The sequence below is a fragment of the Nymphalis io genome, chromosome 8, assembly GCF_905147045.1.
Source record: "Nymphalis io chromosome 8, ilAglIoxx1.1, whole genome shotgun sequence".
Classification (NCBI taxonomy): domain Eukaryota; kingdom Metazoa; phylum Arthropoda; class Insecta; order Lepidoptera; family Nymphalidae; genus Nymphalis; species Nymphalis io.
In genome coordinates this window covers 7162166-7179900 of record NC_065895.1, presented here as the reverse complement: position 1 = coordinate 7179900, position 17735 = coordinate 7162166, and the positions used below count along the sequence as shown (strand labels likewise).

The following is a 17735-nucleotide window of genomic DNA, read 5'->3' as shown; positions in this document are numbered from 1 at the left end:
CGTATGTCATTTCCATATTTAATATTATACAAGCAAAGTAGTAAACCTACAAGGCATATTAAATATAGCTATTGTGACAGGACTACATTAGTTAATTTTGACTAATATAATTGTTTATTATACTAATTATTACCTTAGCCTAACTTATAAACTTACACAGTTAAAAAAATATTCTATGCAATTATAATTTTTAGAAAATTAATTTAGTTACGGACATATACATTGCTGGCTGCAGTAACCTATACTGCACCGCAGGAATGTCACACAAGATGGGTCGCACAGTAGTACAATATGTTAATAAAAATATTTATTTTTTAATCTCTTGTCAATAATAAACATAAATTACTTAAATAAAAATAGAACGAATTAAGCAAAAGTATGTCTTGTTCTTCGACAGCACAAACAACTGGACGCAGCACCGGAACGGTGTCGTCATTTTTATTTTTATTACTATAAAAAGCTTTTGATGTTTACTACATTTTCATTAGTAAGAAAAGAATATTAAAAAAATAAAATGGCATGACAACTCTAACGCTACTTAGCCGAGCTTCTGGAACTTAGCTTGGATAAACTTGACTAAAAGTATTACATATGTACACTGTATATATTTATTAGGCTTGAGTTTATTTATGACAAATTTTTGCCAAAATGCTAATTGAAGAGGAAAAGAAATTTCAAGGTAAAGAAGAGGCTTTTTTTTGAAAAAAAAACATGATTCAAAATTATTATATTATTAAATTATTATATATAAAGATAATATTAAGTACCTATATACATAAAAAATATAATATTAAAAGTATTTATTTATCTTCAGTACAGACATTCACAAACTCAAAAACGTCGCATCGATCTGCAATCACTTCCAAACTCCATAGATAGAAATCATAAGATGGAAAGAGAAGCGATGTTTCGCTAAGGTACTAAATCTTAACACAATTAAATACTTAAACATAGTTACATATATATTAATAGAACATTACATTATATAAATTATACAGTATTTTTTTATTTAATAGTTAAGGTGGACGAGCAAATGGACATTGGCATTTGAAACAAATGTTAAACACCTCTTACATCGCCAATGCACTAACAACTAAGATGTTGTAATTACACTGGCTCACTCACCCTTCAAAGAGGAACACAATAATACCAAGTACTGCTGTTTTGCAGTAGAATATCTGATGAGTGGGTGGTACCTACCCAGACGAGCTTGCACATAGCCCTACCACCAGTAACAACAGTATATTATTAAGAGGTTGACTTACATTTTTTCTAACGAGAAAAGTAAATGGGTTTCGAACACAAGATAAATTTTGGAAATATGATCAAGATCAACATATACTTTTTACACTGTTAGGTACTAAGCGAATAGATTAAGCTAAAATGATTTAAGCTAAAATAGATAGTACAAAAATAAAGACTACACGTATGCAGCCGGCTTAATATGGAGAATTTGTCAATAAATCGATAAAATAAACGTCAACGTCAGTCAGTTGCCATTTGGATGAGATTCTATAATTCCATTTTCCAGTAGATTTAGGGTTTGTAACTTAGTAACGTGGCATAGAATTATGAATAAAAACAGAAATATCCTGAATTGATGTTTTATATTGATTAAATTAAGTCGACATGTATCAAATGAAAAATATTTTAACTTTTGAAAATGAAATAGTACTGCCAAAGTGCATGTATCCTTTAAAAAATCCGATCGAAGTTTCCGAAAAAGTCAACGATATAAATATAAGCGAGCAGGTTACAAAGTTTCTTAAGGTTTATTTCAAATGTTTCATCATATCTATTAATGTGTCTTTCATATCTTAATCGGGGATCTTTAAATAAACTAAATGAATATTAATGCAACTAGGTTATACTGGAAATATCGAAATAAATCTAGCTTTAGATGTTTTTTGTTTGATATTTTCTTATTAAAATCATTCGATGTAAATTCTAACTTGTTCATAATATTTATTTTTTAGAAAATGCCAAATACTCATCTACTTGATTTGGAAGAGAGACAAGATAAACTATTGCAAAAATTAGATATTCTTTATGAAAGAATAAAAACAATAAGTTCTTTTTGTACATTGGAAAATCAACAAGGGCCAATAAATAAATCTGTTGCCTATGTAAGTCAGAAACAAAAAATATAATCATTCATATATATTATTCTGTATACATTAAAGAAAAAATAATTATATCTTATTAAACACTAAAAGAAAGTCTTTAGCCTGTAAGGATCTAAGCATTTGGCTCTACAGTATACACCATACATGTATTAAATTGTAATTGTTAAATTCAATGAAGACATTTCAGTATTTTATTTTTCTCTTATTACAGGATAAGCCAGATGATATTGTGTTAATTTTAAATGTTGAAACTTTACCATGGTTTTTAAATATATTTTTGAAAACTGTTAGCTCAATCAATGTTTCTTGGCACATTTTATCTACTGTACCTCCAGGGAAAGCAAAAAAAATCAAGGATTTCTTTATAAAATTTCAAGAATTGTATCAATTGAAAAAAGATGCCAAAATTAACTTCAGGCTTATATTTAAACGTAAGTATTTCAACTATTTCATTACAACATAATTAAAAGATCAGTAATTCTTATTAAATGAACAGGAATCTATTGATGCGAAAAATAAATAGTCAATTGTGCATATCATATTTCCATTTGTAATTAGGAGAAACATACTGGCACTCAACCTTGAATTTTTTGTTTTTCACAGAAATAATAATAATATTATTATTAAATATTAATAATAATATAACATTATTATGCAAATTATAAATTATGCAAGGCTGTGCAATACATATAATACTGTACTGTCGGCCAAGAATTAGAAGTTTGAAAAGGCTTTAAGTAGAGTAAAGTCACTAGGTTTACTTATTATAGAACCAGACTGTAATAAATTAACAAACAAGCGTCCAATTAGATAGTAAATTAATTGACATGTATAAACTTAGGACTATGTCCAACGAATACTTAAAATGAAATTAAACCTTTATATTAATAAAATGAAACATTAATATCAACAATCTTTTATTTAAAAGCTTATTTAAGAAGAAATTAAATTTTGAAATAAATCAAACCCACCAATTTGTAATATTCTCTTTAATCTTAATTTCCTGTTTTTGTTACAGATATGGCTAAGCCACAAATGAAATTGTCATCTCTAAGTTTACCAATTCGCGGCACAGTAAGCATTATAAGATACTTATGCCTTATTTATAAGGACATTGTTCCTTATGAATATAACAATCAGGAAGTTGATGAATTGTTAGATATTTTCAACCAAATTGAATTTACCTCTGACGAAAATAGGCAAACCATAATTTCTAAATTATTTTTGTACTGTGACACTTGGATTCTTAATGATAATTTCTCAATTGTCGATTTAGCAGCTTTTAACATAATCAAACTGATGCCGAATGGTTATAAATTTGTTACAAAAAAATGGTTACAGGATTGTGAAAATTTAATTTTTTAAATTAATAAAAAGTGTAACCTCTGCTAAATGTCTGTTAACATATGAATACATAATGTTTTACATAATATAAGGCTACACTATAAACATAAGGCTAGTTTACAATATAAAAGACTATAACAGCATCAGTCTCGCTGCCCATAGGGTGATGATTAATATAAATTGGGATGCCGCATAAAATACTCTGTCTCGTAATCAGGTTTTATGGACCGCATTATCTTTTCTGCGCTATTTGTAAACTCAACTACAAAATGTATAAAGTGGCAATGCATGCAATGCAACACATGTGGCATTAGCTTTTATAACAATAAATGAAAATAAAAAAAAGCATAATTACTTATATATATTATAAGTATATACTTAAATGGTTTTTTTTTCATGCTATTATTTTAGTAAGATAAAATTCATTGATAAAAATAACTGCATACGAATTACATTAGAATACCGCACATACTTATTATTATCCTGTGGGCAGTGATTAGTGTATATTTGATATAACTATAATTTATACATCGCACACACTGTTTAAAACAATAAAACTATGTAGATATCTAGAAAACATTTTTTAGTGTTATATGATAACTATTTTGAAAAACGATTAATAATGAAGAAAGGAATTTTGTCTTAATCCTTTTATATTGTCATGCAAACGAAAGAAATCTACAACCTTATATAAAATTAATTTTTAATCATAATAAATTTTAAATTATAATATTGATTATGTACGTCTTAAATGATACATAAATAAAAATATGATTTATAAATAATTGTTTTATTACTTTATTTATTTAAAAGTAAATTAACCTTTTCACTGTAAAATTATATAATGTTAGAGTTAGGGAATAGAGAGTGCACCTGTCTTTGCGCACACTTGTGCACTATAAATTACCTGCGCAGTTGGCTAATCTCACGGCAGCTGTAGCCGTAATCATTCTAGAGGACTATATTTATATGTGTATAATTAAGTTAAACAAGGCTATCGCGCTTGAATTCGCTGCGAGAGACGCTGATGCGTTAAGTAGCATCAGATAGGATGCGTTACAGATAATGCTGCGTTTCGCTATAATGACGACATATGACAGGGCTGCAACGGCTCGGAAGTGTACCTGTTCTGGTTAAAAGCCAGAGCAAATGACGACCGTCCAAGCGGAGGTGGGGTGAATCAGGACTCTAGCCTAACAAGCCCTGATTCACAGATGGGAGGAGGACCTGGGGTACCCATCAGCAGACCTGGGGTACCCCCACTTGAGTCGCTGAGTAGAAAAAAGAAGCAGCGCACTTACGTCTAGGCTAATGCAGGTGCTCACTGGACATGGCTGCTTTGGTAATTTCCTGCACGGGATAGCGAGGCGGGAGGTATTACTGTCCTGCTACGAGTGAGGTGCGCTACTGTACACGGCGTACTACACCCTAACGGAGTGTGCTGCGTGGGGGCCCCCAGAGGCATTCCCTGGCGGCGGACATCGCTGCCTGTCGAGCGTGATCAACGCCATGCTCGACTGCAAGAGGTGCTGGATGGCGATGGTCTCCTTCTGCGAAAGTGTTATGTAGAAGAAAGGCAGCGTGAGGAGAGTGCCTCCACTGATCCGACCCGCAGAAAAAGACCGGAGAGCGGCGTCGGTGCTATGCGCACCTTCTCCCCTCGCCGGGGCTAGTTGGGTTCTCGAGCTACAGAGATAGGAGACCCGCCCACCGAAGAGACAGTGCGGGGACCGCTGGTTTTTAAGTGGGTATTCCGATGCACTGTCATGTAGGGTCAGTTGCAGCCCTTTTTTTTATTTCGCTGCAGTCACCTACAATGGTCACGGCATTATGAGTTTATTTCTAGCTAAGATAATAAAGCGATTTAACTTAAAACAAAAACTGAAGTATGTATGAAGTATGCAAAAAGACATCAAGCGATACTCTGAGAAGGTAACGGGCTGAAGCCGGTGCTGTATGTGTGTACAATTTTTTTTGTTTTTTTTGTTACTACTCAAAATTAATTACAAATATTCTCATTTCAATTTAATACATTATATTTTTATACCATTCAAATAAAATCGATTAATTTAAAGAAGCCGCATTCCTCAATCTTATCTAATTAATATTTTTTATTTAATGTTTAACATAAAAAAATATATTAGGGTTAACTTATGGCTGGCCATGTATGTTATTATCGTATCGTAAGTTTAGTGCTTATTTGGACCGGATATACAACTTTAACAATTATTCATAATATTTAAAAAGAAAATGTTTTACATGAATATTATCTTCATTTAATAAAATATGCCAATATTTAAAAAATATATATGAATAGTGTATCCGAACATTGATGACATTAAAAAAAGTGATCTTGGCAACGAGGTTATGTTTACTGGATAATTTTGTCGAGTCAGATTAGATATTTGAGAGATCTTATATTTGTTTCTTTACATTAAGTATAAAAGAAAAAATGTTGGTGACATTAAAAACTTTACAACAACAAACGTTTCAAATAGAAATTGATCCTGATGAAACAGTCAAAGCATTGAAGCTTAAAATTGAAGTTGAAAAAGGTAAAAATTATGCGGCAGATCAGCAAAAACTTATTTATGCAGGTAAAATTCTTCTTGATGATAACAAACTGCGTATATATAATATAGATGAAAAAAAATTCATCGTTATAATGGTGACTAAACCTAAATCTTCGGATCATCAACAAGCATCATCGACCTCGACGCCAGAGGCTGGACAAAGTGCTTCAACAGAAAGTGGTGATGGTAACGCTAAAACTGTAGAAGAAAATCCAAAACCTACACCTGAAACAGAACCCGAACGTGCTGTTGAGCCACCTATTACAGCAAATGAACTTGATTTTGAAACAACAGTTCAGAGCATTATGGATATGGGATATAATAGACAACAAGTTGAACAAGCACTTCGGGCATCATTCAATAATCGTGAAAGGGCTGTGGAATACCTTATAACAGGCATTCCAGAAGAATTGCTCCAAGAACAAGAAGCAGAAGAAAGCTCTGATGATGACCCATTAGGATTTCTCCGTGATCAACCCCAATTTCAACAAATGCGTGCAGTAATTCAACAGAATCCTAATTTATTAAATACAGTGCTCCAACAAATTGGCCAAACTAATCCAGCTCTTTTGCAAGCCATAAGTCAACACCAACAAGCATTCGTAAGGATGCTTAATGAGCCTGTAAATACTCCTCCAACGGCTGCTGCTGCTGCAGCTGCAGCTGCAGCTGTGGTTGCTCCAGATGAAGTTGCTACTGATAATCCACCACAATCTCAAAATGTTATTCAAATATCTCCTCAAGATAAAGAGGCTATTGAGCGATTAAAAGCATTGGGTTTTCCAGAACATATGGTGATACAAGCTTATTTTGCGTGTGAAAAAAATGAAAACCTTGCAGCCAACTTTTTACTGTCTCAAAATTTTGATGATTAAAGTAAAGAAAGATATCAACTTCTTATATTAAATGTGGAAAACAAAGTAACAGTATGTTGTATACTGTATTTTAAGTAAACAGCCTAATAGTTCTAACCTTCTGCTTTGTACATTTATTTAATGTGCACTAAAATTCAAAAGATTTTGTCATGATAAAAACTTTAAAAAATAAATATCTTATTGTATGACTTATTCAACTCTTTAAATAAAGAAGTTGTTGTTATTTTAATTTTTTAAATGCCACTTAACCATCCTTGTAAAAAAACAAATTTCAAAATTTCGTTTGTTGCAAAGAATGTGTATGAATCGGCTGAAGGCTCATATAATAAGTTTTAACTCATTCCTATTTCAAAATTTAGCACACAACAATACCGAGTACTGCTGTTTTGTGTAGAATATCTGATAAGTAGGTGGTACCTACCCAGACGAGCTTGCTCGGGGCACTAACCTACTACCAGTAAGATATTTTTTATCAGTCTTGTGCAGCCCAAATACCTGAATAGAATTGGTAATTTAAGATATTAATTAACATTTTAACTGGTTGCCTGTGACTTGGTATGTCCAATATTTTTTCCATTAAACTTCGAAATTAGTGATTTCAACATGAATGTCATAATGTCTATTTTATGTTTTTTAAATAATATTTTCTCGATCTAAATCAAATGCCATATAAGTATGAATCTTCTGCTTTAATTTTCAAAATACAGTGCGAATTACGGGATCTAACCAGTTTTTTTATTTAACAATTAAGCAACCAAAGATAATTTTGCGTTTAGATTTTTATATATATGATATTTCGGTTACTATGATAAGATTCGATAAGTCTTGATAAATTGTACTAAGTTTAATACTTACACCATTACATAATCTATATACAATAAGAAAAGACCAAACAGTTCAGACTTCAGTACCTTTTTCTCCTCTGTTTGCCGAGCTTTTGTTATTGTACTTTAAAAAAAATGTTCGAGAAATGCTCGTATATATAATATTCTCAAAGTCAATAATTATCACAGTCGAATTTCGATCACTGAGCGTATTTAGTTTGAAAATCGTTAGTCACGAATGATCACAAGTTTAAATCCGAGAATGATTATGTTTATATGTGCTAGTTCCTCATTGTGAGGAATACTGACAATATATTTTAAAATAATATATGATAAAAATTATAGGGCCCATAATATTTTTTGTTTGTTTAACCTTTTCTGTTTATCAAAATAAACTGCTTCTTAAGCCATCAGGCTAAGGCATTTAAATTCTTGTGTACATGTAGCTATTAAAATCTAGTAATATTGCAGTACGAGTACATTATAAGGGTATCTGTAATCCGCTATATATACCACCTATATACATTTTAAATACAGCCCTCTGGTGTATTTTTAAATAGGTAAATATTGTTGTAGAAAGTGTTTACACTCCGTGCCTCGGAAAGTACGTAAAGCCGTTAGTCCTGCGCCTGAACTTTTTTCGGTCGTGACAGTTGCCGTCCCATCAGATTATGAGAGTTAGGGAATAGAGAGTAGAGAGTGCTACTGCGTTTGCACAATATAATTTCTTCTGCGTAGTTGGCTAATCTCTCTTGAGATTGGCCGCCGTGGCCGAAATCGGTCTGGAGGATTTTTATTATTGTCATAAGTACAATAATCTCATAATAGACTTTTTACTAAAATAATTTAGTAATACTATAAATTAATTTAGTTAGAACTTAAAGCTTCCTTTTTTCTACAATTTTTCTGTTCCCATTAAAGTCCATACATAATGTGAAATGCGATCAGCGATTATTAGTTGTAAGTTATTAATAATAAAGCAAATAGTTCGATGATTATGTAATTAAAATTTACAAAAACTTCAGTCCATACCACTTTTTTAAAAGCTGTAAATACTGAGTTATCGACCAAGCTCAATTATTGTCCTTAAATTCTATATGGCGTATAAGGAAATAACGAACTTCTTTCGCTATTTTGTGTACTCTACCAGTGAACTCTACTATAGGTACGGAATAAAATTCTCGTCAGTAATTTTTTAACTCGTACCTACTTGACTACTAAGTACCACATTTACATTAATTACGTACGTTTAAGGGTTTTTTATTTTATTTTTAAGTATCTACCTATGTCGTAACCTTTTTTTATTTATTAAAGGTACGTACTGAGTCCGTTTATAAGGTAGCGAGCCATTAACCTAACAATTCTACCAGATGGAATAAGCTTAACGAGTTGTTTTCTCTTGCTTATTTCAAAAATTATTGGGTACCTATATATAAATAAAGGTGACAATTGTTTTAATAAGTTTTTTTTATACACTAGTCAATTATGTAATTAACTTTGATGTCGCAAATATTATTAAAAAAGTTTTCGACATATTTGTAACAATGATGTTGTGAGGTGAGAAGAGGAGTGAGATTTACGGTTGTCAAATTAAATTGAATTTTGATCATGTTCGGACTTGACAGTTGCGAAAAACGAGAAAATTATATTAATAGTGTTATTGACTAAAATGTTAGTACGTAATTACTTGCTTAGAAAAATAATATCTTTATCTTAAGGTACTATCTTAATTGATTGCTAATGTGTCAAATGATAATTATAATATACCATAAAATAAAATACAATTAAATTATGGACATGTTTTGATTAAAACACCCATGGCATCAAGCAGCGAATCGGTACGTCCTGTTTCAATATAGCTTCCGCTGGAAGTACGAATAGAAGGTATCTAGTACTTATTAAATCTATTAAAAGCTAAATTATCATTTACCTAAAAATGTAAAATTATTTTATTTCCGTTAAATACAGACCAAATTGAAAAAAAAAATTAGTTCATAGTCATTAATTCAAAATTTTAATTTATATATGATGTACAGAGGCTACGTCTACCGAGACCATCACTCGTATCTGTTTATGCATAATAATTGTTTTAATTGACAATTATTCAAAATTTACTTAATTGATTTTCAGGTCTAAAATAGACAAATCAAATCACTATACCAAGACTATCCTTTTTTATAACGCTGGCAAAATGCGTTTCCCCCACGGGAACAGTAGGGGGTTATGTGGGGCTTGTCTGTGTCCAAGGCGCCGAGTGCGCCCCGAACATCGGAATACCCACTAAAAAACCAGCGGTACCCTTTCCGTCTTAACGAGGAGCGTCATTATTTCATCATCATTAAAGAAAGGAATCGGAGGAGGGCACAACCATGTTCAACTGAATTTTTGATCGAGCTGAAGTCGGCACTTAGCGTTACACCAAGAACAACCGTTATAATAAAATGAAAGGACAAGGACAAAACAGCTATAGTAAATTCCAATGGCAGGTGGAGTTAAGACAAATAACCTTAGATTAACATATTCAAAGCAATTTGCTAAAATAACAAACTTAACTTTTGCTACTTTGCTTAACTCAATAACTTGTTTGCGTCAACAATACACAGACAGAAATCCATAAAAGCTTTACTAAGGCATGTAGCTTGAATGAAAACTTGATGAAAGGCAAACTTAAATCGAAAATCCGATAGTGTAATACCGTTCTCGTAGCCATTTTTTTGTGTAGACACCATATATATGTATTGTTTATACCAAACTCGAAAAGTAAAATATAGGAATGTTATAGTCAATTTTCTCGCAAACAAATAATGTTAAATGTTTTTTTTTTTATATTTTTGAGTGCAAATACTGCATCTAGTAGAATACAATTAATAATTTTATTATTTATTGTGTTCGTGTATGTGATGATTTAAGCAAACAAAATAAATAATTTAATTCTATTTACGATCAGTTTACCAACTCAATTAGCTTGTCACTTGTTATCGTCACATATATAATTACGATGGTACTTATATATGAGCTAACTGCGCCGGCTCAGGCCCTCGATCCGGGTAGAGCGTCTTTCAGCGCCCTTTGGTCGATGCTTTTACTTCAAATAAATTGCATTTCAGTTAATGTTATATGAATAATTAAGGCTTATGTACCCCTGGATATTATTTTTGACATTTTCCCGTTCCTTGCTACCTGGCGCCTAGAGCGATCGCTCCTCTCGGTCTACCCCAGGACCGGCGCTACCTGAAGCGTACGGATTATAAAGGCAGTAAGGGTCCGTTCACACAGACCGGCTCGGAGAGCATCGGCCTGCTTTTTTCTTTTCACACAGACCGGGTCGTATACGCTTGGAATTGACCGGAGCGGAGCCGCCAACTATTTCACATCGACCGGCTGGAAGAGATCTGAAAGCGGGTGCGGTTGCGGTGCGAGCGAGAAAGAGCACGCAAGCGGAGCCGGTCGGCTCCTTTTATTACTTCACACGAAGCGCGTTCAGGCATTTTTAATGACAAAAAAGGTGCAAATGCAAAAATAAACTTTACTACAATCACTCAAAACACTGTTTCCAACGTGATAAAAATCTGCTCTCCTCTCCGAGCCGGTCTGTGTGAACGGACCCTAACAGTGAATTAAGTCACTTATTACTGTAGAATAGGACAATTTTATTAATGTAGATAATGCTGTATAATTATATGTATCTTTATTTAAATGTTTAGAAACCTCAATTTTTTATTTGATATCGCATTTTACACTAACATTTGAAAAAAAAACTGCGAATATCTTGAAAAAAACCATTTGAATGCATATTAACCAACGAGCTGGTGTATATTGTTCGACATAGTTTACATGACGAACTCAATATTTTTTCAATTCATGCTTTTCTAGAAAAATCTTGAGTTTACTAAGAGCTCAATGGTGGTATTTTAGTATATTTTTCAACTTTTATTTATTTTGAGATAATTTAATGGCCATATGTATTACGAATTCAAAACAAAAGTTAGTTTTCTAATATAATCAGCATTTATCGGTTAAAATCAGTCAGGGTTACAATCGGACACTACAAAAGGCGCACAGCTTCACGATGCAGGGGAGTATAACACACTAGCTGGTTAGGAAAATCAGCAGCTTGGATAAATTTAACTAATATAAAAGTGAAATCATTGCAAAACAGAACAACTACTAAACGACTACTAAAACTAATATTTTAATTAATAAAAATATAACTTCGTTTACCAGATTACTATCAAAAGCAGTTTAAGGATCTTAAAATATAAAGAAATATTTTCATTCTGAAAACAGGTAAAAATTTTGCAAAATATTGTAATATTGAAATTTTTTTTACAAAAATAATTAAAGCTTTATAATAACAAAAAATAAGATTGTAGTACTGTATTTAATCAAAAGTAATATTGATCTCAAAAATTTGTTTAAATAATATTTAATGTTTGATAAAATTTATGGCAAAGGGCAGGCTGACTAAGCTTATAAAAGCTTGTAACCTTCATTTATAAGTAAATTAGCAAAACAGTGTAAAAATTGATATGTTTCAAATTGTGTACATAATTGTATAAAATGAATTATGGGCATGTTTTATTGTAAAAAAATATAGTTTTTTTTTTTTTTTAAATAAGCAGTATACCAGAAACCAAAATAAACAACATTATGATACATTAAAACAATTAATATTATTAATATTTATAAATAGCATAAGTTAACATAAAAAGCTATGTCGGTATAAACTTTATTCATTTTAAATTTAAAGGCACTTTTCACAATGTCTTACATTAAATCTTTTATCACTTGCCATGATAAATATGCTTTAACATAATAAACGATTGTTATAATAACGATAACCTCCAATTAAGATCAAATAATATAAAATACAACTATTTTAACACTATATACATATCAACCATGGCAAATGACAGCTTATAAAAATCTTATTTTAACTCTCAAAAGTCAACTAAATTACCCTTCCACAAAAATATTTTTACATTTTTCGTGAACCGAAATGATGTATAAATCATATATATGTATAAGGATTTTATTTATCAGCGTAATTGAGAATTCTTTTGGATGATATGCAACATCAGCTTCTGTTCACAAATACATAAAATGTATATATACAAAATAATTGAAACTTTAAAATACACTATACATAAAATCTATACTATCTATACATAATGTACATTTCTTTTCATTTCAATTTATATTTTTTTATAAAGGACTGAATAACGGTACTTCGCTAAAACTGTACATTGCAATTTTGTTATTGCACAAAAAACTAAACATTAACTTTGGCTTATCCATTACAAACACCGTTGTATGGTGTTAAGAATACCTAAGCAACTACAATAGTTTCATTTATAATTACAATGTGTAAACTCTATCACTTCCTCTTGTCCCATCACAGAAAAATATGACAATGTAAATTGTGTTATATCTTTAAAGAGCAACAATAAACAGAAAATAATGTTAATAATATTAGCAGTTCATAAAAATTGAATATATACAATTAAAATAAATTGAAAAGTTTAGAATAGTAAATGGCACAAGTGTCCAGTCAAGGTATTCTTTTGTTTTTGTTGATATCCCATTTAAATAAATATTGTCGAAATAATTATGACAGTAAAATTAAAGATGCCAAATAAGACTGATATGTTTTCCTTTTTGTTTGAAAACATTTGGTCATACATTCGATAACCAAGGGTTGATTTGTAATGATGAAACAAAAACTTTAATGTATTCTTTTAAATTAGATATTTGTCTAATCGTAAGTTACCTTAATTGTTGTATAATTTACAAATGGCAATAAAATATCTTTCTGTATAACTGGTAACATTATAAAAAAGAAAATAACAAAAGTTAAACATTAAAATGTCAAGTCAATGCAATCTTTTTATATAAATTTTTATGTTATTAGATAACAGTTGAAGTGAATTAAAATTATAACCTTTTATATTTTGACTTAACATTATATTACACAATAAAGTTAAGTGTAATTTGCAGGCTTGCCAAATGATGATTAAACATTTTTATTATTTCTTTATATGTAAGATAACAAAAAAAAACTCAATTCAAGATAAAAAAACATTTGACACAAGGCTTTTCTTGTAAATATTTGAAAAAATATGTTTCCAATCTGAAATGGAGGACTTATTTTACTTATAATAAAATATTTTATTTTGGATTAAGCCCACAGACTAGTAAAGAAATATGACTTCCTATAACACAAACCATAATATGGTCATAATATTAAAGATGAAATAATTAATGCATTAAAAACATGCCCCTGTGCGTGTGTACAAATATTTTGTTACATTGAATCACTTACTGACCTTACTTTATTGATTTATATAAAACCTATAAGTTATTAACAATTTATATAGTTAGTTAATTAGTAACAATTATAGCAAATTAATTTTTGGTGATAATAATCAATTTCAAATTTGACGTTACTTGTGTATGAGGCATGTTCAATAAGCTGTAAAAATTGTAATGATATCAACTGTTGATTTACACATCCAGTCAACAGACTGTGTTATAACAGTGAGTAGATTTAAATATAATATTTTTCCTTAATAGCAGAGAATTTAAAACCACCAATAAGATTGTTGTATTTTCAGCTCTTTGACTGTGCTTAAATAATTTTTAATTTACTTCAACCATTATTCCCCAGTTTTCCATAACACAACTATCAGTAAAACTGGTACTGATGATAATTCTATTGTTAAAGTACATTAGATTCCAAATTAAAAACTGTTAGATGCAGCTGAAGAATATCTACACTAATTTAATAGTTAAAATAGTTTTTGTCAAAAAACAACTTTTTGCTTTTAAGAGATTTATACATGACATCTTATCAGTCCACCTCGGCACTTTAACCTGGACGAAACCAAGTGTGTACTGTGAATGCAGTACAATTTCGAAAAATATGTGTGCCTCTAGGCTCTTACCGGCAGGGCAGCGGCACACCTGATTAGCCGGCTGGACCTCATTCTGTTTTTTGTTGGCAATATAGTTCTTTTAGTGATTTTAGCTCTTCTATGAGTGCTTTATTTTGATTTTCTAACACTGCAACTCGGTTCTCAAGACATTTTATATATTCTTTTTTCTTGCGTCTACATTCTCTTGCTGCTTCACGATTTTTTAACAGTCGTAGTTCACGTTTACGTGTCTGATCTTCTAGGATAGGCCCTGTAATTATAGCACGATTTGTTCATTTCATCTAAATATATATTTTTTAAATTTAATTTTTCTTAATATTCATAGGATGAGAAAATATAAATACGAACCGGGTACATAAAACTGCCCATCTTGATTTGTCGCGTATTGCACTATCGCGCCACCACCAGTGCCACCTGACACGGCCAATGTATGCAAACCACTTTCAGTCTGCAAAGCACCAGCTGGAATCACTATAAATACAAATCTCTTTTTAGACTAAACACAATATGATTGTAAACTTTTATTAAAAATGTCAACAAAGTATCAAAATGTATATTCTTAAAATTCACTTGTATTTAAAAAGATATAAAGATTGTGCTAATTTTTTTCATTTAAAAGTAAAAAAATATTCGCGCATTAAAACGCTTATTGCCGTAACATACAATTTTTTTTTGCTAAGAGTTCTATTGTATGAACACCTCGGTCTACCCAATATTATTCACTCGACGCTAATACAGACATGACGTCACCGCCTTATAGCTTTCGTCGATTACGTCATCCATCTGACAAAGGATAAATTGTACTTATTATTTCGAAATATTTTTTGTATAGATATTTTAGTTTTCAAATTGATATTGTTTTAGAGCAATACATTTTAAAAAAGTGTTTTCTTTTTTAAATATTTCGAGACCGAAACATTTTTAGGATCTAATTAAATGGAAAAAAAAGATAGTGTACTAGATATTTTTAAGATTACTGTAACAAGTTTAAAAGAATTTTGATGAATAAGAAAATATTAATTACTATGTAATATATTATGTAAAATGCTTAACTTGTCATTTATTGGTACAAGCAGTTCTGACGGAACATAGACAAGGAAAACATATTAAAAGATATATAGTAATTAAGTAGTAACAATTAAGCAGTTTTCATTTACATAGACCTAATTTACAGTAAATAACATTTATTTGAAATGGAAATAGGTGAAATTTTAAAAGGCTATGTTATATATAAGCCAAAGAATAAAAAGGTGGAATTATGATGACTAACAGGTTAGTGACACATGTTGCACACAAAACAAAAGTGTCAGCTGCAGCACATTTAACTAACCTGGAGCAAATGATAAAGAAGATGACAGCGACCCTTCACTTTCCAATACTGCTTTATTTCCCATGCGATTTTCTGTAATTATTATCATGTCCTTTCATGCGAGTATCCACATATATGATTGGAATCTGCCATTGATCCTAATTTTATATTTTTAGATAAGCGAACTATGTTTATCTATAAAACTTAACTATTAACTATATATTGTTATACAGTAATTAGAAATAAATTTGCAAAATTACATTTTGAAGAAATTTCAATTCATTCTCATATTATAGAGTATGAAATAAGCTGAAACTTATGATATGAACATCCTGATGTTTTAAAACAATTAGTGTAAAAGCACATTCCTTATATCTTTTATATATTTAATAATATTTAAAGTTAACTGCCTTACCACAATAACACTTTGATAACTGAGTTCATTTTCTAGACTCAATACAAAGCAAAGCATACCTGCAATCTCGGCTCCACCAAGGTCATTCAGTATTTTCCTATATGAGGGGCGTCGGGTTAACATTTCTCTATAATTTCTTTTGGGGTTTTCATCGTCACTACAGCTTTCGTCACTGCAAGATTGTCCTTGTGTACTCACTAATGTGTTTGGTTCAGGCTTTATCTATTAACAAAAATAAACCACTTAATAAGCCATGTGTAATTCTTATCAGTTATATATCTTATAAGAATGCTACATAATAACATATCTAACCTGTAAAGTTTGCAAAGTTCCTTGGGTAGTGTGTATAACAGAGCTTGGTTTGCTAACCAATATTACATTTCCCTTGGGCAATTGCACTGATTGTATATTAGATGCTGTCTGAATAACAGACTGTTGATTAGGTTGTATAACTGATTGAACCTGTAAGAAAATTTTAACAATCCTGAAATTATTACTAGCAGTAACGTTATTTACCTTTAATAATAATAATGTAATAAAACAATGTGTAAATAAATATAGAAAACACTAATGAACTATAATAATTCTTAAAAGCACACACATTAAAACTGAAAAATAGTGTTATCACCTTTGATTGTTATTTAGAGATAATTATCAAAATAAACACCTGTGCCGATGGTGCCTGCGTTGGCAACGTAAGTTGTACAATGCTGGTAACGACGACATGAGGCGTGGTGCTGGCCGAAGAAGCTGCACTCGCCAAGGGGTCTGTGACGCCTGATGCGCCAGAGGTGCCGTTCTCCTCCACCATTCCGTCCATGCCCACTATGCTCACCTAAAATATTCAAGGTCACCATTCTGTGTATTCCTTGAACTTCAGATACACTAAACTTGTTAAACGATTCGACGATATTATAATCTGGATCGGTTATAGAAACACTTGATAGAAGTATTCTAAAAGGGAATCATCGCGTCATTGCAAGGAAATTTTCCTATTGCGTCTATTAGTTTATACGCAACATATTTTTCGAGCTTTGAGGTCTTGTATATTTTACATAATTAAATGGCAATGTATAGAATAACCATATTTAACAACCCAAATGTAAGCGACCGTGACAGACCGCAAGATGTCTTCAGTACGAGCACTCACCAGTTACGTATTCCTCGTCACCGTATATGCTGCGTCCGGAGTGGGCGAACGGGACGGTACGTAGTAGCCACGTCAACTGCGAGAAGACTCGTCACTGGCGGAGACCTATGATCTTGTATGCGTCATAACAATATGGCCGAAAGGCGAATATTGTCAGACGCATGCGCTCTTTGCTAGTTATAAT

The 17735-nt window shown here is 31.2% G+C and overlaps 3 protein-coding genes across 12 annotated transcripts; 2 read left to right on the top strand and 1 right to left on the bottom strand.

Moving 5' to 3' along the window:
- Positions 1-1500: 1500 nt before the first annotated feature.
- On the top strand, positions 1501-4182 carry LOC126770372 (aminoacyl tRNA synthase complex-interacting multifunctional protein 2-like). 2 transcript variants are annotated; one of them, XM_050489769.1, is made up of 4 exons: positions 1501-1770; positions 1977-2126; positions 2338-2557; positions 3145-4182. In XM_050489769.1, the coding sequence occupies exons 1-4, from the start codon at positions 1630-1632 to the stop codon at positions 3489-3491; spliced, it is 858 nt and encodes a 285-aa protein (XP_050345726.1). In that variant the 5' UTR covers positions 1501-1629; the 3' UTR covers positions 3492-4182. The 2 variants fall into 2 exon arrangements, with proteins under 2 accessions (XP_050345726.1, XP_050345727.1); XM_050489770.1 differs by having other exon boundaries at positions 1501-1752; positions 3145-4181.
- A 1627-nt stretch (positions 4183-5809) lies between these two features.
- LOC126770271 (UV excision repair protein RAD23 homolog A) lies at positions 5810-7147 on the top strand. The gene has a single exon (XM_050489568.1). The coding sequence runs from the start codon at positions 5923-5925 to the stop codon at positions 6916-6918; it is 996 nt and encodes a 331-aa protein (XP_050345525.1). The 5' UTR covers positions 5810-5922; the 3' UTR covers positions 6919-7147.
- A 5249-nt stretch (positions 7148-12396) lies between these two features.
- On the bottom strand, positions 12397-17713 carry LOC126770133 (cyclic AMP response element-binding protein B). Of its 9 annotated transcripts, none has more exons than XM_050489304.1 (7): positions 17552-17713; positions 17069-17236; positions 16714-16863; positions 16461-16623; positions 16008-16079; positions 15026-15148; positions 12397-14927 (listed from the first exon to the last, which is right to left on the bottom strand). In XM_050489304.1, exons 2-7 carry the CDS (start codon positions 17219-17221, stop codon positions 14725-14727), a joined length of 864 nt encoding a protein of 287 aa, XP_050345261.1. In that variant the 5' UTR covers positions 17222-17236; positions 17552-17713; the 3' UTR covers positions 12397-14724. The 9 variants fall into 9 exon arrangements, with proteins under 9 accessions (XP_050345261.1, XP_050345265.1, XP_050345266.1 ...); XM_050489308.1 differs by having other exon boundaries at positions 12397-14915; XM_050489309.1 differs by having other exon boundaries at positions 12397-14912.
- Between the last annotated feature and the right edge of the window lie 22 nt (positions 17714-17735).